The following is a 27,283-nucleotide window of genomic DNA, read 5'->3' on the forward strand; positions in this document are numbered from 1 at the left end:
CTTCTTGAGCTGAGGGGGAACCAGTTTAATGAATGATACATGGAGCAGTGGTGAGTTCGGTATGGGCACCTTAACACAAATCTACAGAGACTGTTGTAAATTACATTGAGAGGTTGAAGATGTGTTTCATAGGTGTTCTGGTAAACAACATCAGCAACATCAGAAATGTCACCTTTTGTACTGTAACTCTGTGGCATTATGATCAAAACATCATTTAGACCTCTGCTAACATCATAAGTCACCCTTAATACACTGTTTAGCTTTTTTCAACCCAGAATCCCATTAGTTCAAAGATGAGTTACAGACATAACCAGTTCTGTGAACCGTCTCAGTAATAAAGACAGCAGAGACCCCGTGTCAACAAAAACAAAGGAGTCGCTGGGAAAATCATGATGAAAGCAATAGAGTTTGTTATTTTTGCATTTGTTTTCTACCAAAGATTAAGACTGTTCTTGCCCTGTAAAGCACACGAGATAATAAAGATAGGATAAGTGTACAGGGAGAGACGAGCCCGCTCAGTGACAACATCTTTCTTCTCATCTCTCTTTCTTACCCTGTCTTAACAGGACACCACACCTGTTGCTAGTGCTGTGACGCTGCATAAGCTTCATTTCACATAGGGACAAAATGTAGTTTTGTTTTAATTCACAGGTTCAGAATAGGAGTATGTGTATACCATCTTAAAAAGTAAGCCACTCAGTTGACGGCTGCCTGGTGGATCTGGAGAAGGTGGAGGTCTGAAGATCTCTGTTTAGCCCGAGTACTAGGGCCCCAACAGGCAGTTGGATGGGCAGAATAATAGCACAGCTTAGATTGTCTTTTTTCTTCAGTGCCGTTTAAGTGTGCAAGGTCTGTGCAGTCTTTTTCAGAAAGATAAGGTAAGCCTCTACCTTAGTGCCGAAAAAAAAAAAGGAAATGCATTGTGGTCTAGAAGGGAAAACAGTAATTTGTGAGGCCTTTGACAGCTGCTGCGGTGTTTGGGAATAAAACAAAAACTCAGACAAAGACTGCTCGGGGCTGTGTAGCCACACATCAAGGAGAAGGCTGGAGAAAAACTGTGCCAAGAGGGAGCAGAGAGAAGAAGAAAGGGGCTGTGTTGGACCGGGGACAGGGCCGAGGAGGGATCTCAGACGGGCGATGGAGGAGTAAAGGTGAAAGAGAGAAACACGTGGTGGTGGGGGTTGCTGCAGACATGCAGGGGTGAGGGGAGAGTTATAAGATAAGGTAAGGTGATAAGGAGAGTGTGTCTGTGCCCATCCTCTGAACACCTCCAAACCTCGCTCTACCCGCTCTCTTTTTTTTCTTTTTTTTTTACCTTTTCTGCACACATATTAATGGTTAATACCATGCTGGTAAAAACCTAAGGCATAAATATGTGCATTGTTACTATATTTAATATATATACATATATATATACATACAAACCCAGTGGTTTTTTTTTTTTGTTTTTTGGGGGGGGGGAGGGGGGTGACATCCACTGCCAAACCAGGAAGCAAGAACACATGGAGGCAAACGTCGAGCACTAGAAATCTGCAACAAAAACCACAAACGAAACACGAAACCGACACGGAACCGACCAAAACACGAGCAGCAATCGACCCAAATCTCGAGATCCAATCACAGTCTGAGCTAAGATACTAACTAACTAACCCCAAAAACTACAGAGCAAGCATGCAGGTGAACAAGCCAATGTGTATGTCTATGTGTGTGTGAGTGCGTGTATGTATATGTCTGTGTGGCTATGTGTGTGTGTGTGTGTGTGTGTTTGTATATGTATATGTATATGTGTGTGTATGTATATGTGTGTGTGGCTATGTGTGTGTGTATGTGTATGTGTATATGTATGTGTGTGTATGTATGTATATGTCTGTGCTCTACCCGCTCTCTAACGCTCCTGCTCCATCCCTCCCCCCTCCTCTGTGTTTTCACTTAATTTGTCATTATTAGCTCTTTATAAGCTCCGTCCACCGTGCCGTCTTTTTCACATCAATCACATCTCCACTCCTCCTCTCCCCCACTCCCCAGCCCAGTCCTCTATTCAGCAGCGATGACGGACAGCAGAAGCATCAGGGAACACTTTCGCTCATGATAACAACTCGATGTTAAACTGAGCAGAAGACAAAAACTGGATAGCAACAGTCCTGTGGGTGCATCATTTTTGTTAGTGTAGGTGAGACAGACGAGACAAAAGCTTATGAAAGAAGTAATCTTTTTTAATCAATATCAGTGATTCTAAGCCTTTAGTATGCCCACAGTTCAGCTCTTGGTAAGTGTAAATATTCACCCAAGATTTCATACATTTGTAGTAATATAATGAAAATAGTCTACATCTAGCTCAGTGTGATGATCTCGCTGTGTTACAGCAGCTATACTGCCGTAACGAGATGAGTCTTATCCCGACACCAAACCTGCTCCTCTCATGCGGTCTTCTAACAAATTAGGCCTCCCAGCCAAGCAGGAGGTGATGTGAAATAAAAGGTCAATGTTTTTACTTGTGTCATAAACTATTAATTCAGCTTTAAGAAACACACAGCTCCATACTTGCAATGATTTCGTGCGATGGTCAGAGTAAAGGTCAACGCAAGAACAAACGTATGAGCTGTTAGATCACAGTCCTTGGTCCGGACCCGGTTTAATCTAATTAGTCTCGGTGCTGATTGGCCCGACACCGTGACAAACGACGACTCTCCATGCGAATTACACACGCCTGTAATTCAGCTCTTCTTGGTCAAAAAGGTGTTTTCTTTTTTTTTTTTTTCCCCACCCCAAAAAACAATAAAAAATAAAAAATAAAAAAATCACTGGGTTTGTATGTGTATATTTATGTATGTGTATGCATATGTATGCGTATATATATATGTATATATATTAAATATAGTAATAATGCACATATATATACCTTTGGTTTCTACCTTCATGGTATCAATCATTAATATGTGTGCAGACAAGGTAAAAAAAAAAAGAAAAAAAAAAGAAGGTGTTTTCTTGACGGAAACATTCTTCTGGAGTATGATAATACATCGATCATAAAATTGGAACAATGAGTTTCCAATTACCCGGTTATGAATAATTAAAATGTAATAACTGCTTTCTCAAGTTAGAGTAATAACAATGTTCGCAGATGTACATTGTAGCTGCTTGACAGCTAAAAGGATGCCGTGTGAGGACATAAAACTTTAACTGACTGTATATATTATTATATTATCAATATTATTAATATAATATTATATTCTACAGTAAGTAGAAAATGGTCCCCTCTACCGAAAGCACCCTTGTGTTTTATAACCTCCATAACAGCAGAAGGTTCAGTTTTTGGGTCCGGAATATTCATGTGAGTGTTAATATAGTGCCAAGGGGAAAATACATCAGAAATGATGTTTCTGCCTGTCAGTCTGGAAAGGTTTATGGAGTCATTTCCAAACGTCAAACAAAATCTTCACTCTTCGCAGGTGTTAATATCCAAGCAAGTTTGCACAAGAACACAGAGGCATAGATTATTTTAACAAAATTGTATCTGAAGAAACTGCAAGACTGTAATAATCTCCTTTGGACAAACGAGACCAGAGCTGAGATGTTTGACCACAATGCACTCTTTAGCCTGACGAAAACCAAACATTACATATCAGCATGGTCGTGAAGGATTGACTATTTGTTTTTTGTTTTTTTTTTAACATTTTTTCCCCTCAGCCACAGGTTTTGGGCACTGTGCCTTATACAAAAGTATTCTTATGTCAAATGTGATTCTTAAAATTTGGCCAAAACCGATCATGCAACCGGACAATGATCCGAAACGCACCAGCAAACCTAAGAAAGGATTGGCTGAAAAAAGACATCTGGTCTACAAAACTCAGTGATCTTGTTTACCCAATATTTTCTGAACTTATTGAAATGGTTCTTTCTCCCCTTGAAATTGACAGAAGAACCTGAACAATTTCTGTTATTGTCGCATTTTACAATATACCATCAAGTTATCTAAACCTCAGTAACAGTATCCACACACTGTAGTTGATGCTCCATCAACTTGAGGTTCACTGTGCATGATCAATTACTGTAGCTACTCTTTTGGCTCTTCTTTGATCAAGATCAGTGACGTCCTTTGTGCATCAAAGTTCTAGCAGATTGGCAGCTTTTAAAACGCTCATACCAGCCTCTCAAGTACAAATGAAACTAGTTCCCGATTCTGATCACGTGACCAGAATCAGGAAAGACAGATGATTTAAGTGACTTTGAAAAGTGGTATTATTTATGAATGATCGAAATCGATTGGAAATTATCAGCACAGCACCTCTCCGTGTCCAGACTGCAAACACTTGCAAACACGCCTCCACAAATGAACGCCTGGCTGATTTTGTGCTGGCCCAACACCATTGAATAATAATAATTATTCATACAGTATATAATTATAATTATCTGTCCCATGGCTGCCCTGCGATAGACTTGCGACCTGTCCAGGGTGTACCGCTGCCTCTCGCCTGTGACGAGCTGGGATAGGCTCCAGCAGACCCCCGTGACCCTGCTAAGGATAAGGCGGGTATAGAAAATGGATGGATTGCGATGGAAAATTCAACCTTGGCCACCTGATTAAACCAAAACTGCTGAGAGCAGCAAAATAATAGCCTTGGCCCGACTAAATGTACGGACTGGTAGTCTGCTCAAAAAAGATTAATACTGACCTTAAAAATGTTTTTGTCGACTCGAATCGTAGGAATGAATCATCCTCTGTGCCTTACACTCATTATGCTTCCTCTGTTTCATTGACATTCTGCATCTCATGTATGTTTTGACCCTTTTGGATGCAACTGTTTAATTAAATCTACTGAAATCTGGATCATTTCTCAAGTCTTATTCTTGGCAACTTAGACACTCAGTTTTCGTCCAGTTATCCATCTAGTTTAGGAAGAAGATATTAAAGAGAATTTGATGAGTTTTTCCATGACATTGACGTCCCAAGACTTTGGTCCTCTCTCCTACAGCATCAATTACAGTAACATATGCAATAGTGGGCAAGGAGCGGGCTCCTTGGAGATATTTCAAGTTGGACAGAAAACGCAGGGCTACAGCACCTTCTGTTCCAATTTGGGAACTGGTTGGATGGAAAGGTCAGATCCTTTTATCAAAAAGTTTTTTGTGGTACTAGGGGCTTTTATTGGGGAAGTAGGTAGATAGACTTACATGCAGTAAAGAGCGACAGGCTAGGACTTGAACATGCGCCACCTTGAACATGACCTTCATTTAATGAAGTATCCTCCTTTGCAGCTCCAGAGGCTCCAGCCATCCTTCTTTATCAGTTTGTCCAGTTTCTCTAAGTCTCTGGTCCTGATGCTGCTCCCCAACACATGGCTGCAGATGTGACTGAACTCTCCACAACAGACTTATAGAAGATATTTAACATCGTCCTGCAAACGCTGAAGGACCTAGCCTTCCTTTATAAGTAAAGTCTGCTCTGTGTTCTAAACAGCGTCAGTGTTGCATCTGCAGTCCAGTCTGTTGTCCAGGTGAACACCGAGGTATTTATACTCCTCCACCTCCTCCACTTCCCCCTTGATGGAAAAACTATCTTAATCCCAGCTCCCCTCAATCTCGCAATCATCCACAATCATCTCCTATGTCTTGTTGACATTTAAGATGAGATGATTGTTCCCACACCATGCCACAAACCGGTCCACCGGTTCTGTGTACACAGTTTCTTGTCCATCATTGAAACACCCCACAACTGCAAGGTCATCTGGTCATCAGTAATTCTGCAGATAGGAAAGACAGGACTCCGACTTGTCCTGGAAGTCTGAGGTGTACAGCGTAAAGAGGGATGGGAGAGTATATACACTATATTGCCAAAAGTATTTGCTCGCTTGTGGAAAACGTTACCAGTAAATATCAGACAGTCGTCTTCCTCTGACATTTTTAAATCTTCTCTTAAGACCCCACTTTTCTGCCAGGCTTTTAAATTAATATGAGATGTAGACTTTAACTTGTTATTTTCATTTCTTTTAATTATTTTTTATCTTAATCTTCATTTTATTCTTAATTTTGTATCTTTGTGGTTTTCATGTTATGTTTTTGAATTTGTTTCTTTTAGTGGTATGAAGTGTATTTTATGTTCAGCACTTTGGTCAGTGCTTGCTGTTTGTAAAGTGCTTTATAAATAAAGGTGGCCAAACCCTTCCACTCTTCCATCTGATTGCATCTTAACATCCGAGTTGCACGTACATCCGATTATAGTGATAATTCATGTGAGAAACAATGTAATTCAAATTATCCATGCTGTTTCATTATAGCTATACAAGCTAAAGTTACAACATATTTATATATGTTTTTCATATTATTTACATGATATTCAATTAACATTAACAATATTATTTAAGCCTGTCTATACAATAAAGTCATACTGGATTTACAACTGGTCTGAAAAATGATTTGAAAATTTTTTGAATATTTTGAATATCGATATCGAATCGGCCGGCAAAGTATCGCAATATATTGCCATATTGATATTTTTGCCCACCCCTACAGTTGATTTAGGAGTGAGGAAACTTCACAATGGACTTGTTGTAAAGGTGGCCTCCTATCACAGTACCACGCTGGAAGTCACGGAGCTCCTGAGAGCGGCCCATTCTCTCACAAATGTTTGTAGAAACAGTCTGCAGCCTGGGTGCTTACTTTTATACACCTGTAGCCATGGAAGTGATTGGAACACCTGATTTCTATTATTTGGATCAGTGAGTGACTACTTTCGGCATATAATTTATGTCATGCTCTGGGTATCTTGTATTGTAATCAATGCAATATAAATAAAATTGGATTGTGTATATATATATATATATATATATATATATATATATATATATATATATATATATATATATATATATACATACACTGTATGTATATATACATATACACACAAGTGTTTCTTCAAGTATATTATAGTGGATTTCTTTACATGCAACTCTCATTTGTAACAGGAAGGATGCTGTTATGTGAATTTAAATTGTACTTTGGTACAGTAGTGCAGTTTGATTTGATTTAGTGGCAAAATGGGCTGCCATCAGCAGGCCTACATTTGTTGTTCCACCACTTATGCTACCATCATAAATCTTTCATATCAGACTAACATCCAGTGTACAGACTGCAAATGTTTATATTTTCTGATAATAAAAGAAGAGCAGCTGTGAACACAGTCATTATTGGGAGCAGGAGAAAAACTAAGTGAGGTATGCAGCCTTGCACCTCCACTTTGTTTTTCCGAATTTTAATTGCCGTAAATTATAAATTTCAGCTTTTAAGTTCTGATATTGTCATTCCCTAGTTGTAGCCTCTTTGGGATGGAAAGTTTAGTTTTGATAAAACACAACCCCCTACCTTCAAACGGTTTTACTCTTAATTGGTGTATGTTGGTGTGTGTTGGCTCAGAATTTGCCGATAATACTCGGTACACGCAATCTGAGGCAGGAGCAGCTTCTGTATGACTAATTCCAGACATGCTGACTTATAGTCAGATATGTGTTTGTGATGGGAGAGACTGGTCGTCGGCTCTGAGACGTATCCTCTGTTATGCTCATTAATGGACTCTCTAATCCCAAGGTTAGGTAAAGGCCAACCAGGGCTGCAGCATGTGGGGGGCTTTCTAAATTCTGCTCGCTCCGAACTTCAGCATTAATAATCAAGGCCTTTTTAATAATGCAATATCTATTCATTATTAACAGCAGCAGCGCTCTGCATGCTGTCTGCTGCCTGCGTGTGTTTGTGTGTGTGTGTGTGTGTGTGTGTGTATGTGTATGTGTGTGTGTCATGATCAGGATCAAATAAATGCTAGAGGCTTGGCATTTCAAGATAAATCTACTTCATTTGACACACAGGCACAGACATACAGGTACATGCTGTTAATACATTAATACATTAATACATTTTGACCTTTAGATAAACAGGTACATCTGTTTTTGCTATGAAATCTTCCCCCCTTTCTCCAGATCGCCCCCCTATCATATTGTGTACCAGACATTCACACAAAAGCACCTCAGGACACTCGATTGTTGGATTAGTGTTACCAAAGCTCTGGGGCACATCAGGACTAATTAGATTTGACTCTGTGAGCAAAGCATCTAAAGAAATTACTGCAAACTGTTGTCACAGGTGCAACAGGTTGTCTGACGGCGCAGCTCACAATCAGATTCACTTCAATCTAAAAATGACAGCTCTTTTTAACATCCGACAAATGTATGATCGAAAGGCTTTGCAAACATGACCACAATAAACCGGCCTCTGAATTATTGGACACAGAGTGCTGAGTAAAGTTAGCTGGTTTCCAGGAGAAATTACTGCAAATGTTTAGGCGACAACAGAAGCAGCATTTTGACTCAAGTCAGAGGAGAAAGCTTTTAAAAAGCTTTTAAGAACCCCTCTTAGTCAAACAGCTTCCTGTGCCCACAAAATGGTCCCTGATAGAGCACAGGAGCACAGAGTTTTAGTCAGGATTTAGATCATAGCACAGACACAGCAGTGGTGAAAATGACCGAAAATGACCTGACGGCCTTAGATTATAGCGTTACCCATTTTATATATCTATATAATACATATAGTATATATATATAGATGGTTGTAGCAGCAGAGCCTTTTCTACAGTCTGTGATGGACCTGTTAGGATCAGCTGACTTAGCAAACTATTACTCCATACTACTGGGCCCTTTCAATGTCTGCCATCTGGCAATAAGAAAAGGAAGAACAAAATGCCAAAGCAGAACAACAAAACAAACTGGGTCGACGAGATCCGCTTTGAAGGAGCTGAGATGGTTGCTGCGTTTCTGTTTGATGAATCACATCAGTAGGAAACAATCCCAGCCGAGAGGCTCCAACACACAACACACCGGAGGCTCTGCTGCTGAAATCACAGCACCAGACACACCAAGATATCCTCTCTTTTTCCAGATCCAGACTGGTACGTACATACACATTTTATATATATATATATATATATATATATATATATATATATATATATATATATATGTGTGTGTGTGTGTGTGTGTGTGTGTGTGTGTGTGTGTGTGTGTATGTATATGTATGTATATATATGCACATATATATACGCACACACACACCACACACACACACACACCACACACACACACACACACACACACACACACACACACACACAGCTGGTGATTTAGATGAGATTTGGACCAACTCCTGTGCAACAAACGGGGAGCTGGTATAGTTTTTGCACTCCGCTTTGCAAAGAGATGCCCTTCGACACTTTCAGAAGTTGGCCTGAAGCAACATGCAGAGTAGAAAACATCTCATTCAGAAAACAGGGAGCACAGCCAGCACAGCTTGCATTTTCTTTTTCTCTCCCCACGTGTTGTGCTCTTATAGCCTTGACTTCATGGTGAAATGTTTATGGAGTTCACCAATGGTGTCCCTGAGGTTGAAAACACCAAGAACACAAACAACATTTCAGAGAATAAAACAAACTTTAGAAGGAAAAAAAAAATTGTATTTTGGCAAAATGACCTTTTTTTTTTGTAATATTGTGAAGATGACAACAAGAACACAGTGAAATATAGATCTTGGTTTTATTTTGTGGAACGCTGAAAAAGTCGATCGATTTTTGTTCTGAAACTTGTGGTGCTTTTGAGCCTCTGGTTTACAGCGTCATACTAATAATTTGATGTAAAAAGTCGGAGAAAACAAAGCCGTAACCCGATAACCTGACTCTGAGCTGAGCACTAATTACAGCAACTCCCTGCTGATAATGACGTCTTACAAGAAATATTTTGACTGCCTGTACCAACCATGGCAGCTTGTATAACAACACTCAGCAACATTTCTAAACCTCACCTTCTAGTATTATTATTATTATTATCATCATTATTATTATTATTAGGCATCTCACGTTAATAGTAATGATAAGAACACCAAGAGCTCCTTCATGTACTATTATTATTACCATTATCGTGTGTACTTATTTGTTTTCCCTTCACTCTTCATCTGTACCATGCATATATTATTAATTCAATCTATGACTGACTATCTTAATTGATGTGTTTATTTCTACCGTGGCCTCGGTGGCTGGGGTGGGGGCTGCTTTCCCAGTGGATACATGGCAACAGAGCAAATAAAGCAAATCACATTTGACTTGGAGCTGATAAATGTTGAGCAACAGTATTGCAGTATTACAACATTTTGTAGCATTTTATTTCTACATGGGTTGAAATTGACAAAGAAGAAGTAGTAGGATTGGAAAATACGCAGGAAGAAATACCAAACACACCAGTCACAGGCAGCGGCTGGCGTTGACCATAAGTAACGATTTGGAGAGGTGCAAGTCAGTTCAGTGTAGAAGCATAAGCCACAAAGATCAGACATTTTTAAGGCCGTTGTCACACCTGACTGTCCCGTGTGAACTTGATTTGATTATGATTACAGCATTCAGCTGGTCCGGGTTTCCTTTCACACAGCGCGTTGTCAAACTAACCGAACCTTCTGAATAACGTATATCCCTCCTCACCTGTGGTGGCATTGCATCAAGAATGACTGTATTTTGTGGACCATTAAGCGCACCGGCGCTTGATAAAACATATATACAGCTAAACTAAACAGTCTGGTAAGTCGAACTTTATTCACCTGATTCACAATAACTCAGAATATCGTTGAGTTGTAACTAAAACAGAAAAAAATTTCACATTTTAAATCATTTGTCTTTCATGAATCCACAAATAAAAAGTGGAGGAGGTTAGCATCGTACTATTTCTTGTTCTCTGATTGGTTCATCATTGCCAGCGATAGCGGACACCTGAAGTCAGTGTGAGGTTGGAACAACATTTGATTATAACTGGATTATGATACAGATTTGAAAACTGGGTTTACTCTAAAAACCTGACGTTGGGTTGACGTGTAATTATAGTGAGGTAACGTTGAATAGATGTTGGATGACTGTTGCTTGCCAGCGCTACATAGTTTCTGACGTTGCGACTCGTATCCAACCAACCGACTTTAATGTGTCAGCTGAACGGTCCGACCATCAATCAAGCTGAACGGCTTCATCACTACCAAAGTCGCACTAACACTGCACTATTTTTGAGTGCACTGTACCACAAAAAACTGGTTTCAGGTCAGTAAGCACATCAAAATTCATACATAAGACGCACCTGCTTATAGGACGCACTGCCGGTTTTTGAGACAATTTAAGTGTCTTATAATAGGGAAAATACGGTACTGAAGGAGACCACAAGACGAACAACAGCGCTACTTCCCTGCTAGTTAGTTAACAAACTCCATTGGTCTTGTGGGTGTTAACCACCAACTGTGATATATTTTCATACAACCATACTTCCTGTTAATTCATTTTCCTTCGGAGATTAATAAAGTATCACTCAACTGAATTGAATTTACCTCGTTTTCACTTAACGTCTGACCGTGACATATTTCTCCTGAAAATCATGTGCCCTTGTTGTCGTGATACGGTTTGCTGAGGACCCAAATGCAGGAGAGCGGGAGCCAGGAGTTGCAAAAACCAAGGATTTATTCAAGAAAAACCAAGAACTAAAAGCGCTGCAGAGCAGGATCAACAAAAACCAGGATCATGAAAAACTACGAGGAGACATGGAGGTAGAAACAGTACAGACTGACAGGGAACAAGGGAATGACAAGACCAGATATACACAGGGGATAACGAGACACGACGAGACACAGGTGCAGACGATCAGGGCCAATGGGACCCAGGAGGGACAGAACTGAAACTCAGAAACTGGGGGGAAGTGTCAAACCTTGACAGTTGTTTAGGTTCTGTTTATGCCCTGCATTGTAGTCCTCCTCCTGCATGGAGACCTATAGTTTTAGGCGTACCACAGTTCACTTCTTTGAGTTCAATTGCGCTTTCATACCAACGCAAACAAACCAAAGCAAACCGCCTCTTGTGCGTTTAAACTGGACCAAACGCGGCCGGTGTGAAGTCTAAATTTGATACATCAAAATGCATTTAAAAGTGAACATTATTTTCTCTGTATTTCCCCTGACGTTAGAGTTTCTCTAAAGTGTGAGCTTTTTTACTTTTAGTTGAATATTCCTGAAAACCACAACGAGGCGAGGAAAGGACCTATGGCAGCGCCAGGTTTCTACAACACCTGTCTTAAAGTGGCTGCTTTCTCAGATGTTTTCTGGAAGCTTATTTCAGAGTTTAAAAGCAACTAACGTCCATTTCACATCACTGCAGCCGTGACATCTCTACAGGGGTGTCTCCAATAGAAACACTTTTCCTCACCACCCTTGAAGCAGCAGAAGGGCAGATGGAGGAAGGTGCTCACCTGTTTTTATTTAGCTTCTGAAACTCACATTTGTGCTTTAAAGGACAAGAATGAAGGAATATGCTCTAATTTAAGATCTGATGATGTGAAACACACAGCGTAGTAACAAGATGGCAACTCTGATATCAGGAACAACAAGAGCCGGTGACACAATTCAAGACAAACTCTGCCTATATAAATGAATGAGGTTTGAGAGTCTCCTCTGCCTAACTCTAACTCTAAAGGCCCTTTTCCACTAGTATCTACTCAGCTTGCTTCTACCCGCCACGCCCCCGTCTTACGCTTTTCCACTACGGGCTGAGGCGGGTGGAGCCGCGCCAACCAGATACTTTTTCTGTAACCATTCTGCCGAGGTTCTAACCGGGCTGACGTCATCACCCTCCACGCCACTGATTGGTCGGGGGGCCGTCAGACATTTGAATCAGGAAGCGGCTCGCGGTGATTTTATTATACAGCGCAAACGTCTGTTTGGTGATCCAACTGAGGTGCAGATGTTCATAAACCTGGTGGCTGACGAGAGAATTAAAAAAGGGATGTAGACGGGTGATAAGGAACAATCAGATCCACCAGGAGCTGTGCTTTACTCTCAGCCGCTCGCGGCTCCAGCTGATTTCTCATCAGCACCGACACGAACAAAGGGGTTGCGCAATCGAGTACGTCACAGCAGCTTCACCCCAACCTGCCCACTTCTCCCCTGGCTGTGGAAAAACAAACAGGGACAAAACGGGTGGAGCCGGGACGAGCCGCGCCGAGTCGGGCTGAGTAAGTACTAGTGGAAAAGCGCCATAACTGACTCGTTCATAAACCACAAAAAAAGGAGTTTGAGACCTCTCTACAAAATCCTCTTTTATGCATTAAACTATTTTTTTAACTGTCTATTCTAAGTCATATGTGAGATCTGACAATAAACATCTCATATTTATTCAATATTTCTTCGAGGATCGACACTAAACGGTGCAGAGTGCCCCCCCCACATAAAACCCATGACTGCCCCCGTCTTTAGTAGGCGGCTGTCTGGAATCTACCGGTACACCTGATGGTCTCCATCAGCTTTGCTGATTACATTCTCAGGTCCTGCGCCCCACTTTCCTCCAGTCCATTCTCAGTCTCTAAGAGCCGAGTACTTCAATTTGCCGGTTCTTGTTTTGTTTTTTTTTGTCCCTCTTTCCAGCCTCTCCTCGACTTGTTAACCTCCGCCTCACCGCTCCTTCCTGGAAAGTGTTTATGTTGTCTTCATCTATTTACTTACCTTATTCCAGAGACCCAGCTCTGTGTATGTGTGTGTGCGTGTTTCAATTATTTATTTCCGTCTGGTACTCCACGTCTCACTTTTGACCCAAATCCAGCATTTGAGTCTCCTGTTTTCCCCTTTTGCACACAACACCGAGGCCCTGTGTTTGTGTCAAGTACTCTGGTAACTCTTTCAAGCAGCGGAGCGCAGACAGCAGCTCTTTATCAGCTTTCTCTCAGCCCTTCATGCTGGCTGACACACACAAATAAACACATCAGTCACTGTGTCCGGGCCACACACCCGTCCTCATTTCCTTCGTCGCCTTCATCAGCCTAATTTCCATTAAAACCCAGCCCGACTTGCTCTGGGAGGATGAAGTCAGAGCCAGCACTGTGAAATTATTTCAAGTGCAATCACTGAACTGGCAGATGATCTTTGTCTTCGCACCGTTTAAAATCAAACTGACACGCACACGCGGCTGCCTCCCGCCGGACAATCCCTCAGACGAGCCGCTAAAATGCAAGAGTGCCCTTAATCACCTGAAATCCTCACAGTCTCCGGACGATAGATCATTTTAGTTAGAGTGGAGCTGCTCGGGGTGGGATTTCCATTCTGCACTGTATCACACAGTCTTGAATTATTTACACAAAATAACATCACCCGTCTGAGTTTATTTATACAACCAAAATGGAAGAACGGCAAAACAGACAAGACAAGTGCAAAAGAAAATGAACTGGTACGCATATGTACGAAAACGGGTTGAAAGAATAAAGTTTGAGATACATTTTTGCTGAAAATTTAGACTATGTAAATATAGGCTACCGTTAAATACTAATGTTATTTCAATTTCTTCATTTATGTATTGAATTTTTTTATATAAATTAATTTAATGTCTTTATTTCCTCTTATATTTCTGCATATGTTTATTACATATATATATATACAGGGCTGCACATAAGTGGGCCGCCAGAGCGCATGCGCCGTCAAAATCCACAGTGCGCTGTCAATCTTGTGCTGCGAAGCGCTTTTGCGTACCAACAGCTGGGGCTCATATTATTGGTTGTGGCCAGACCAGAATACTAATATTAAAAAATCTATTGGGAGAGCTTTTCCCCAGAACCGCCACCATAAGTTTGTACTGGCCAATCTGCGCGTCCTTACTCCCCCTCCATGCTCGTTGCGGCGGTGAGGAAGAGAGGTAAGGATCAGCTACAAACCCCGACACGTCTCGTCAAAATGTCCAAGAAGCAAGCGCCATTAAGTAATTATTTTGGCGTTCCACCACCACCAACTACAAAGAGACGCCAAACTGAACCACTACCCGAATCGAACAGAAAACGTGTGTTCGCCGAGAAGTGGCTGCAAGATGTTACGCGGCGACGCGTACCATACGTTCGCGCTCCCGCGTATCCTACCCCGTAAGCTCTGCGTTGGTGCAACGCGGAACCATAAATCAGCCAGTGTCCGTCACTGCATGCAGCAGTTACCTGCACCAGCAAGACGCTGCTCTCTGATTATGGCTCAAAGTTTATGAAAACCCCAAATAAAAAATAATAAAAAATAATTAGAGAATATTTTATGAAATCAATAAACAATTCCATCATCAAAATTGTAACAAATAAAGGTTCAACATATCTTGCTTTGCATGTACAGTAAGACTAGGTAATATATTAGTTTCACCTTTTAAGTTATTATTATTGAAATAGATTAACTTTTACACCATATTCTAGTTGAATTATTGAAATAAATTAACTTTTACACCATATTCTAGTTGAATTATTGAAATCAATTAACTTGTACACCATATTCTAGTTGAATTATTGAAATAAGTTAACTTTTACACCATATTCTAGTTGAATTATTAAAATAAGTTAACTTTTACTCCATATTCTAGTTGAATTATTGAAATAAATTAACTTGTACACCATATTCTAGTTGAATTATTGAAATAAATTAACTTTTACACCATATTCTAGTTGAATTATTGAAATAAGTTAACGTTTACACCATATTCTAGTTGAATTATTGAAATAAGTTAACTTTTACACCATATTCTACACCTTGGCTGATGTGGACATACAGAGCATAGGCGGCTATTTCAGCTGCTATATGGTTGGCTGTCTGTACAGTCATGCAAGTTAGTTTAGAAGTTTTGGGGCTTTTTTTTGGCTCCTGCGCTGCTGAAATCGGGGCGTCCTTTATTTCTATTTCTGAAAGTTGGCAACCCTAGGTGCAAAATAGGCCGTGAGCATCCCAATCTGGCCGATAAAAACTGTAACTTACCGTATTTTCGCGACCATAAGGCGCAACTTTTTTTTTTTTTTTTTTTTTTTTAAATGTGCCGGGCGCCTTAAGAAACGGTGCGCTGTGTCTATTACCTGAATTACGGTAATGTGAGGCCGGCCACCATGTGAATGGTAAAAAGAGAAGGGGGCGGGTGAAGCCCCCGTGAGCTGCGACGTGAATGAGACCATCCACTGAGCTGTTTAATGCGAAACAGATGATGAAAACTTTTAAGGATTTGCTTGATGTGTAAAGTGAAACAAAATACAATCAAACTAAGTTTTGCTCCCGCTCTATTTAAATAAGCACACTTGTTCTGCAGCGCGCGTGTGTTTTGCATGTCGGGAACCGAGGATGCACCTGCCGTGGGTTTGCGGGTCCGATCGCCGGTTCCCCGGGGCAGATCCGGCTGAAATGCCGGTGCTCTTTCCCCGGGAGCCATTCCATGTGGGCTCCTCCGGTCCCGGCCGGTCGGAACCGTCCACATTCCCCGGTTAAAGCCGCGGTGATGGGCGCTGCTGCAGCCCGACTTCCTGGTTCCCAAAGCGGTCTGATGACCTGGTTCCTGCCCGCTTTGCGAGAAGGGATTTCTGGGGTACGTCTCAGGTCAGATCAGCTTCACCCTCCGAGATTTGCAGCCAAATCTGTCGGTTACAAACCCGGTATGCGCGTGTGTGTGTTCGCGGCGCGACACACACATTCTCATGTATGTGGTGCTTGCCTGCCGCGCTGATGGACAGAAACCTATGGTGATTTTTAAAAGAAAAACTTTGCATAAGACGATTCCAGCCGGAGTCATAAGGACGAATGAAAAGGGGGGGCTGGATGAAGGGATGATGATGATCAAGAAGCTGAGACAGGTCTGGAAATTCGGACTGGCGCAGCTGAATTAACGAGCGGAGCTCCTGTCGGATACAAACCCCGGTACCGGCTCCCCGACAGCGCGTGTGTGTGAGCGGGACCAGCGCGGGGGGCGGAGGAGGACCAGCGCGGGGGGGGGGCGGGACCCGGGACCCGGGACCGCCGCGGTCGGGATCCGCAGCACAACGGGGTATGAAAAGTTTATCTACTCTTGTGCTTGTCTGCTACGCGGATGGACAGAAACTGCCGGCCGTGGTGATTTTTAAAAGAAAAGCCTTGCCTAAACAGACTTTTCCAGCCAGAGTGAAATGAAAAGGGCTGGTGGCTGAGACAGGTTTATGTGCAGCGCCCCGGTGGTTTTTTTAAATTCTTTAATGCAGAAACAGAATATGAACCTTTGAAGGGTTTGATTGATGTGAAAAGTGAAATAAAATATCAAACTAAGTTTTGCTTCCGCTCTATTTTTAGCGCGTGTGTTTTGCAACGCCTGTGTGTGCAGCTCCGTCTCCGTAGACGGCGCCTTTTGGGTCGGTGCGCCGGATGTGTGTTTTAAAACCAAAAATGACACACAAAACTGAGCAGAGGTGGAAAAAGTACAAAAATATTGTACTTAAGTAAAAGTACAAATTTTCTGCTTGAAAATTACTTAAGTAAAAGTAAAAAGTACCCATTAAGAAAATTACTTAAGTAAAAGTATAAAAGTACCTCAACTTAAATATAATAAAGTACAAAAAGTACATGGGTTAACATGTACTTAAGTACAAAAGTAAAAAGTACAAAGTACAAAGTACAAAGTACAAAGTACAAAATTCAAAGTACAAAATTATTTTCAAAAGGATTGCAAAGAAATGAAGAATCCAAGAATTTGCTTACAACTCTAAATAATGGTGATATTATTCTGACCCCTTTAGCGTTTGTTTCCATTACCCCATTTTAATTTCTCCCTTTGCTCATCACTGCTGCTGTACCCCATTGGCCCCGCTGACAGGTCCACCCCCAGCCTGGAGTATGCAGTGACAACATTAAGCAACCCCAGCTGATAAAGGATGAGACTTTTGAACTTTTAAATGCCAAAACCACCTTAGAAGGGGTGGAATCAAAGAATGGTGCGCATGGACACGCGTGGGCTGCCGCTCAAGGCTGATTTATGGTTCGGCGTTACACCAACGTACCCTACGGCGAGGCTCTGCGTCGATTTAACACGGAACCATAATTCAGGCTTCAGTCCTCCTCGGTACTCGACGCGACGGCGGTTCCTCCGGCCTTCCGGCCCGCCTCTGCGGCGCAACTCTCCCGGGAGCTGCGGCTCCTTCTCGGTATATTCACGCGCCCCCCTTCCTTCCCGTCCGCCTCATGGTTCCGCGTTAAATCAACGCACACCTTACGCCGTAGGCTACGGCGTAGGGTGTGCGTCGCCGCGTACCCTACGCTGTAGCTCTGCGCCGGTGTAACGCGGAACCATAAATCAGCCCCCGCTGTGCTGTTCTTTAATTTGTAGCGAGTAACGACGTGTCCAATTTTAAATGTAGCGGATTAAAAGTACGATTATTTCCTTGAAAATGTAACGAAGTAAAATTAAAAGTACAGAAAAATGAAAGTATCAATAAAAGTACAAATTCTCAAAAATCTTACTTAAGTAAAATAACGAAGTACTTGTAGTTTGTTACTTTACACCACTGAAACTGAGGGTGCGCCTTTCCACACAGTGCGCCATATGGTCGCGAAAATACGGTACTTATACTGACTCTACAGACTAACACGCACCATAATTTGTTAATTCATCTTTATAAGTGAATAAATATCATTTTGCCTATAACTTATTCCTGCATCCCTCTTTTATCGATCGGGCGAGATGGGTCACCGTGTTTTTGGAGGCCCAAGTCACATATCCAGGGGCTCCTCTGAGCACCAGACCAAAATAATTATGTGCAGCCCTGTATATATATATATATATATATATATATATATATATATATATATATATATATATATATATATATATATATATATATATATATATATTATTAAATGTCTTTGCAAGCTTATGCTTTTTAAAATATCCTACACTTGTTCCTTACTGATTTCACCGTTATACTATTAGACAATAATGTTTGCAATCCAGCAGTCATCAAATTAAATGGCAGATTATAAACTCCAGTTTGAAATAGAAAAAAAGAAATGGGCCATTGTCAAATGTAATGCAAATCCCATAAACCCACATTTTATTCACAGAAAACATGTCAAATGTTTAAACTAAGGAAATTTACTTTCTTAAAAAAAAACTCAAACTCAAATTCTTTGTAGTTTTACATTGAAATATTTCATTATTTGTGTATGCAGCCTTTTAAACTTGACTTCTACGAGACTTTGCCTCTCAGGAATTCCCTTTTTAAAGTCAACCAGGTCACTGATCTGTTGCCAATTAACCTAATTGCTTGCACGATGAGGGCTTTTTTGTTGCCCATGTTCCAAAGTGTCTTTGAAACGTAGTGCTGCTATCAAATTTAAAATGAAAAAAATCTCTCGAAATGGTCACTCACTCGGTCCCTTCTCCCTATGGTAGCAGACAGGTCACTTACGCGGCTTTGTTTACTTAAAAACCTGCAGAACTTTGAAGAACTATCCACTATCCACTATCCACTTTGTTTACTGCCACTGGCAGTGATGAGGGGACGAAACACAGCTAATTTTGAACATCTGACACATTTTCTGTGTTTTACTGTGAATAAAATACGTGTTAATGAGTCAATCTGATTTCCTGATTTCCTTAAACACGTTTGGTCATCTAAATGGTGATTCTTAAATGAACGTACAAGTGAGCGTGAGTGTGTCTACGATGGGCTGGTGACCTGCCCAGGTGGAAATCTACCTTTCCCCTGAAGGCAGCTGAAGCCCCACCAGCCCCCGCCACCCTAATCAGGACGTTAGGAGAGGTTATTGATGCGTGATCTGTGTTATTTTCAGTCTTGAAGTCTGTGACCCAGACTCACCCAGAATAGCCAGCACAGTGTTGTCCTTCAGCACCTCCATGGAGCCCGAGCAGACGAAGTAGATGGCCTGCAGGGCGTCCCCCTGCCGGATGAGGAACTCCCCTGGAGCGCAGAAGGAGGTCTTGATGATGAGGGACAGAGAGCGCAGGCAGCCCCTGCTCGCCGACTCGAACAGCGGCAGCTGCAGCAGCTCCTTGTTCAGGTGCATGGCGATGTCGGCCCGCAGCTCGTCCGGGAAGTCCTTCAGCAGCTGCCAAGCCAGAGGAAGTTCACATTTAACAGCTGCTCTGTCGTAAGATCTGATCAGGGGTTGCAGTAAACAGCAGGCCTCCAGACAGTCTGCAAAAAGCCTTTAGAAACATGAAATGGCTATCCCCAAACACATCTAAATTCACTTGGCCTTAATACATGTGCTACATTTAATAGCACTTGAGAAGTTGGAATATCTGATTATTATAATTAGAGATTAACGAGCGAAGGCTAAATTACCTTTTAAACCTGGAGGGACACACATATCAAATCAGGAAATTAAAGGAGCATGAGGTTCCTTTTAAGAAATGAGACTTATTAGCGCCACCTTCACCACAACGGCCGTCGGGGGTACTGCAGCCAACAGCGAAGCCGGCACGGGAGAACGGGGAGAACGTGCATGCAGCGTCATGTGATGTCACATCCGCAGGACAGCGCGGGAAATTCCGGCCCGGAATTGCAGCACATTTTGCAGCACACAGCCTGTTCAAGGCAACGTAGAGATGCACTAGAGGGCTCATTCTTTTTGGTTTGGAACGCTTCATCTGACATTATTACTAGAAAACTTAAAACGTATACGAATTTTTTTCATAAATCCTGCCTCAATCCTGCCTCATGCTCCTTTAAGGACACACAAAGCTCAAACATCTCAGAAAACATAGATCTTCAAGGTAGAGCTGGGTATCATCACTGACCTCCCGATACGACACAATTCCGATACACTAGGTCCCAAGACGATACGATTTCAGATACGATACGATTCGATACGATTCGATATCGATATTCTGGTTACAATAAGGGAATAACATGATCCTTCCACGCGCCACGTCCGGCCAGAGAAACACCACCCTGCCTGGTGAAAAGAAGCAGCCTGCTCACTCCTCAAGTAAGGAGGAGACTTGAGCTCAGTGCAGGGCCTCCAGGGGTTGGTAGATGGAGCAATGTCCAGGACTGACTTAGGTAGAAGCACTGGGTGATGAAATGGGGGAAAAAATCGGGATAAAAAAAATATATATATATATATTTTTTTTTTTCTTAAATCGATACTTGGATTTATGTATCGATAATCGTTCCTACACATGCATATCGATAAAATATCGATATATCGATATTTTTAACCCACCCCTACTTCAAGGTCCTAAACATGTGTTTGGTGTAAGCAGAGCAACGAGCACATAAACGTGACACAATCCCACACCCTCCTCACCTCACTGACGTCTATCCCGTTGTTGACCGACCAGGTGGTTTGAAAGCACTCCAGCATGCGCTGCTCCAAGGCTTTGGGCAGGCGGTGCACCCTGATGAAGTCCTTCAGGTCCTTGGTGCGGGTGTGGTACAGCGAGCGGCGCGAGTACATCCTCTGGATGATGGCCGTCACGTTACCGAACACCACCGCGTGCATCAGCGCTGGGGACACAGGAAAGATGCCTTTATTGTTGTCTGGGATCCCAGTATGAGACATTACTGACCGCTGGTGGGACAGTGGGCAGCGCCGTATTGGCGCTTCACATTCAAGAATCCTTAAATCTCAGAAAGATGCTTTCCACGTGGAGTTTGGATGTGTGACCGTATTTAGATGAGTGACCTGTCCAGGTGTGAGCCTCCTCTGACCCAATGACAGCTGGAATAGACTCCATCCCTCGTGACTCAGACAATGATGAAGCTGGTAAAATAGATGGATGTTTGATTGGTTTCTGCAGACGTTCTTGCCCAGCCTGCTTTACAGAGGAACTTTTGATGCCCCAGGATATTAAGAAACTCAGGTCTAAATCTTTTATTTCTAGAATAAAACAAGATCAATCTAAGTGTTGAAACAGCTTCTTTCCCAGTTTGAAGAATGAGTCTTGGTGCTTCGGTGACATTTACAGCCTTGGTTTTACTACGAATGTGAACTCAGCCAATCAGCAGCGTAGTGGAATCATTTGCTGCACGGTGGTTTCATTCCCTGTATGTCTCCCGAGTTGAAAAGCTGCAGAACCACAGCTCAGACTGCAGGACGCTTACTGAAACCCACTCTAATGCCTGTTAAGTTCACTTTTCTTCCAGCTGCAGGACACAGTTCCTCTGGGCAGCATCTCTCCACTGAAGATGGAGAACACTCAGGCCAGGATACAGTTCAGATGGATTAACAAAGCTAATCTTTCTTTCTTTCTTTTTTTTCCTTCAGAGGGGCTACACTTATCTCATGTCACTTGAGTTGCAACACAAAAACAGTAAATACGCCCACTCCAAACATAACTAACATCATCAGAGGAGTTTTTCTTCCTGTGAATCCTGTGATTTCTGCCCAGAGCTGTTTTCCTCCCAATTATTGTTAAACAATGGGTCAAAATATTAAATGCATTTTCTGTGCTTGAGAGAAAATATTTGGGTCTCCAAGGCTGCAAAATAACAACTCGGACATCACACAACCCTAAAAACATGTCCCGTTCACTGAGCCACTCCCATTTGCAGAGTATTGTTCCATCACTGAAACCCCAAAACCAATCGCTGCTCATTAAGAGGGATTTAAAAGCAAGCTTTTATCACGTATCTCCATGGTATTTAGACCAAGCCGTGGCACAAACATTTAATTAAGACCTCAAGAAATGGTATCAACAAGGTCATAAACTCCTTCAAGTGTACAAAACATCAAAACGCGTACATTAATTTAGCCCTCCCATGGTTGGGGTGAGTGAATGCAAAAGTGGAGCTGAAGCCGTGAACATTCAAAAAGTAGTTGGATAAAGACTAAAAGGTAAATAATGTGTAAAAATACGAATTACAAAATGATACTTGAATTAAATTCAAGAAGAGTCCTGGCCAGGAACCCAAACTGGTCCTGAGATAAATGAATTGGGCTAAGACTAAAGGAATCTGAGTGGTGAGAACCAAGTAAGGGCAGAGGAAGAAAAAAACTTGAAAAAGAAAAAACTTAGCAAAGGGCAGAAAAAAAACATATTTTCAGAGTAAACCATGACACTTAAACAAAGAGAGCATCAGAAGTCGAGCGTAAAACCCAGAATGCCTTCTGCTGCCAGGTTTCCTGAAAGCACACGACACGGACACACTCAGCGGTTTGACAAGCACGGCCACCTTCTACCGCTTCATGGTCAAGCGAACGGTGTAATCGTTGTTCTGCAGTGCAGTTACCACCCAATTACAGCCCACATTACGGTGCTCAGTGGTTTGCAGGGCTTCCACCACAGGTCCAGCCTCCTCTCCCCACATGCATTAGTGAGTCTCACCCATTTTCCATCTTTAGACTACTTTTAGCCCATAACCACTGGGAACATCCAACGGTACCTGCTGTTCTCTAGACCAGCATTCTCTCTATTCCCCTGTGACCTTTGTCCAAGTGTCATTGATCCTCACACTACATCAAAAATTATTTCTTCAAGTACATTTAATACCAAGTAACATTGAATTTCATTGAACTTTTTACAGTTTTCTTGATCACTGTCAGATGAATTATTTACTACGATTAGGATTAAGATTGTTTTTATAGTTATTCTGCATCCAGTTAAATACGATTAAAACTGCATGTGCACTGTCTGCATGTGCATTAAAGTAATACTCTGTTCTTTCTTTCTTTATACAACTCCAAATTAGATAGATAGATAGATAGATAGAACTTTATTCATCCCCAGAGGGAAATTCAACCGTCCAGCAGCTCATCAAAACGTAAACATAAAAAATCAACCACACAATAAAAACACATTCATAATATTAAAATAAATATGAAATATAAGGTTTTTAAAACAAATATCAAGTAAAGTGCAAACTAAAATATAGTCCAGTTGTGGCAGAGGTGAGTATGTGAGACTGAGTTCAGGAAGAGTTAAAAAAATTAAAGATTAAAAAAAGATTTAGAAAAATACAAATAGAAAATTAGCACAATATTTCCTGCATTTACTCTGACTTTGATTTCTTTGCAGCCAGACTGAACCTTATACAGTTCATGTTTATCTTCTTTTTATTGTTCTTGGCATCAATTTTTGTATTTCTGGTTTGCAACACTTCCCAAAATAGATGAGACATTTTTTTTTTTTTTTTTACTTTTTACCACTTTGTAATGTTGCCATTCCTTCTCATAACACTTAACACTTTTGGGGTGTTTCTGGCATCGAGTCCACCAAGTGATTAAATATTTCAGTTTCTTCAGATCCTTGTTCTTAAGTAGAAACTGAGACGCACTGAATCGATGGTTAATCAAAGTCCTTCCTCTTTCTACTATTCTATAGAGGAGTGATTGTTTGATTGATTTTTAATGTATTGGCATAATATCAATTGGAATCAATTGAATTATAAAGGGGTTAAAACACACTTGATTTAATGGAGTATAACTTGAACTGTGACTGGTCTGTTTGTATCTTTTTGTGAAAATGTGAAATGCACCATCTCCAGACCATCTAATCACAAGTAACTCAATAACTCCAATCAGAAGATTTTCACATTCAGCTATAATTTCACTCCTAATTCTTCTTTTTACCTATACCATGACTTCTTATAAAAACATTTGGCTTACACTGTTGTGGCAAGCTCTTTTTAAATAGTAGAAAATGTGCTGCTGTGATACTAATTCATTAGATTGCAAAAGTTTGTCACAAAAGATAAACAAATGCTTAGAAAAGAAATGCCCTATTTATATAATGTTTCTATGCACCAAAACTAATGACTTGTTTTGTGCCTCAGGGAGAAATTTTACACAAACATGCATTTTAACCTGCTTTGTTTTGTTGTCATATCAGAAAAGCAAACATGTAATGAAGCCTCTCAATCAGCAAAGTGAGAGTAATGAGACGGTGAACGGCTGCTTTCTGCATGCAAAGTGTAAGCATCAATTGTTTGTCACTAGTGTGAAAAGAGAGAGAACAAAATGTGCGCAGCTGCATGTTGATGACACCACATAATGAGCTGAGTAAGTACTTCAGACGGAGCGCTCCACATCCTCAGAGGAAACTCTCACATGCATACAAATCTGCAGCCTCACCTCCCACCAGCATGGTGCAGATGGAAAAGATCTTCTCCGAGTCCGTGTTGGCCGACACGTTTCCGAAGCCCACGCTGGTCAGGCTGCTCAGAGCGAAGTAGAGCGAGGTCACGTAGCTGCTGCGCATCGACGGGCCGCCTTCCAGGACCCCCAGACCACCGGTCCCAGACGCAGCTCCGCCGCCCGACGCGTTCCCGTAATCCTGGCTGGAGTTCCAGGTCTCCCGCCCGCTGACCTCTGACCCCGATACGTTCCACTGGCTGCCGTTGGCTGAGATGGTGGGGGGGACCTGCGTCGTCAGGGACGACAGGAAGTACGGGGTACCCAGACGCTTGGCCAGCTCATGGAGCCAACCTTGGAAAGATGAAGGGGAAGGAAAGGGAAAGGAATTATAGTTTATCCATTCTTCTTATGTTTGTCACAAATCATGTCAACAGAAGCCACTTGAAACATAAACATCGACAGAAGTCTATCTTACAAAGGAAACAGACTGCACATAAAACCCCTAATCTGACTTCAGAGGCTAAATAAATCTGGTAAATTTTGATTATACAAATACAATATATCTGATCAAACACACAGTTGTGTAACCAAACAACAAGCATGACAACAAAGGAGAAAGCATGGAAGAAAGAAACTGAAAGGAAACAGAGATTGAAAACCTTGCAAGGAAATGAGTGGCGGAGCCCAGCTGAGCTGCTGACAGCACGAGCAGAAAAACGGCATTCAAACTACACGGTTGGATATGGATACATGCACTGATTTCTCAGGCTGTTCAGATGATGTGTGTGTGTGTGTGTGTGTGTGTGTGTGTGTGTGTGTGTGTGTGTGTGTGTGTGAGTGAGAGAGAGAGTTTGTTCTCAGGCCTGCCAACATAAATAAGCAGCTAAACCAACAAAGCTAGAGGATTAAACACCTGAGTAGTTTCCTAATTATGTTGTCATTAGTGCAACTTAACCTCTGTCATGCTGAGGAAATATAGGCCCGATGAACACATTGGTTCACCTGCACGTCTGTGTCTGGACTACAATAAGAAGGATTATTTTTCTTTTTTCTTATTTGTGCGTGTGTGCAAAACGGAAGACTGCATTATCACTGAAAATGGACGATGACGTTATGAGATATATCAGAATAAGTCACCATTAGCTCCCCGTTACTGTGTGCTTCAGTAAAACCTCTCTGTAAAGGAACAGAACATCATGAATGTTACAATACTAGATGGCTGAGCAAGGTTGAATGGACTCCTAGTTTTTGAATTTCAAGGCTTGCTTGGGGCAGATGTAGTCTTGCCTCTCCAGCAAGCTCTTGGCTCTAACCTGACTTACAAACAGCTTGATTATTGATGAACACTTGAATGCCTCCAGAAGAAGTGCCTCATTTTAAAATATCTAAAATATGACTTAAGAAGCAAACCACACTTTAACAGTTAAAGGAGCATGAGGCAGGATTGAGGCAGGATTTATGAAAAAAATTCGTATACGTTTTAAGTTTTCTAGTAATAATGTCAGATGAAGCGTTCCAAACCAAAAAGAATGATCCCTCTAGCATATCTCTCCTTTGCCTTGAACAGGGTGTGTGCTGCAAAATGTGCTGCAATTGTGACTGGAATTTCCCGCGCTGTCCTGCAGATGTGACGTCAAATGACGCTGCATGCACGTTCTCGGCGGCGCACGAGTAAACATTGGATACGCGTTTGAGTCATGGAGGCAGCTTCAACTTGAATTGGGACTGAAAACAGATGCTGACATGGCTCATTTCCTACTGACCAGGTAAGATAACATTGTAAGTCATATTTAGAGCTTGATTTGAACGGCGCTCCCGTGCCGGCTTCGCTGTTGGCTGCAGTAACCCCGACGGTCGTCGTAGCGCTAATGAGTCTCATTTCTTATTCTTGCCTCAAGCTCCTTTAAAGGCTCTTATCTACAAGGAATAACTAACTCTGCTGGCAGTCATGTGATGACACTGCAGTCTATTTGAATCACATTTGGAGTTGACCACTTTTGGATTTGAGGGTTTCTTTGTGAGCTCATCTGAGTCGTCACATATGTGTGTGTCCAGTGGTGGATACTCTCTATTGTCCTCTTCCTCAGAAACCTGCTAATCTATATTGCTTTGCTGCTCTGTGACCTCTTCCTCATCATTGCTGGTTTTAAATCTCATTATTTTCAAATGTTATAAGCTGGAGATGTGTACGCTGCAAATCACCAACTCTAAACTGAGCGCAGACACGTTACATATCCGTACACGTCCATCTAGATGACACCTTTGGAAGCAGTATATGAGTGGCTATTAATAAACGGAGAGGAGCTGGCTGCCAGTGAGCTGTTGGCTGACAGGTTTAGTGAACTGATAGAGTGTTCATGATTTCAGTCTAGGTAATAACTATATTTGTATA

The 27,283-nt window shown here is 41.7% G+C and overlaps 1 protein-coding gene across 1 annotated transcript in view; it reads right to left on the reverse strand.

Annotated features, from left to right (window-relative positions):
• The window catches only part of kcnh3 (potassium voltage-gated channel, subfamily H (eag-related), member 3), a 227,388-nt gene that overhangs the window by 12,875 nt on the left and 187,230 nt on the right, over window positions 1-27,283 (reverse strand). Inside the window, exons 8-10 of the mRNA XM_061723226.1 lie at window positions 24,889-25,242; window positions 21,124-21,323; window positions 19,668-19,917 (exon numbers count right to left, since the gene is read on the reverse strand). Of these exons, the coding sequence (XP_061579210.1) occupies window positions 19,668-19,917; window positions 21,124-21,323; window positions 24,889-25,242 (804 nt within the window). The remainder of the gene's footprint in view (window positions 1-19,667; window positions 19,918-21,123; window positions 21,324-24,888; window positions 25,243-27,283) is intronic.

Source organism: Cololabis saira, chromosome 6 (assembly GCF_033807715.1).
Source record: "Cololabis saira isolate AMF1-May2022 chromosome 6, fColSai1.1, whole genome shotgun sequence".
Taxonomy (NCBI): domain Eukaryota; kingdom Metazoa; phylum Chordata; class Actinopteri; order Beloniformes; family Belonidae; genus Cololabis; species Cololabis saira.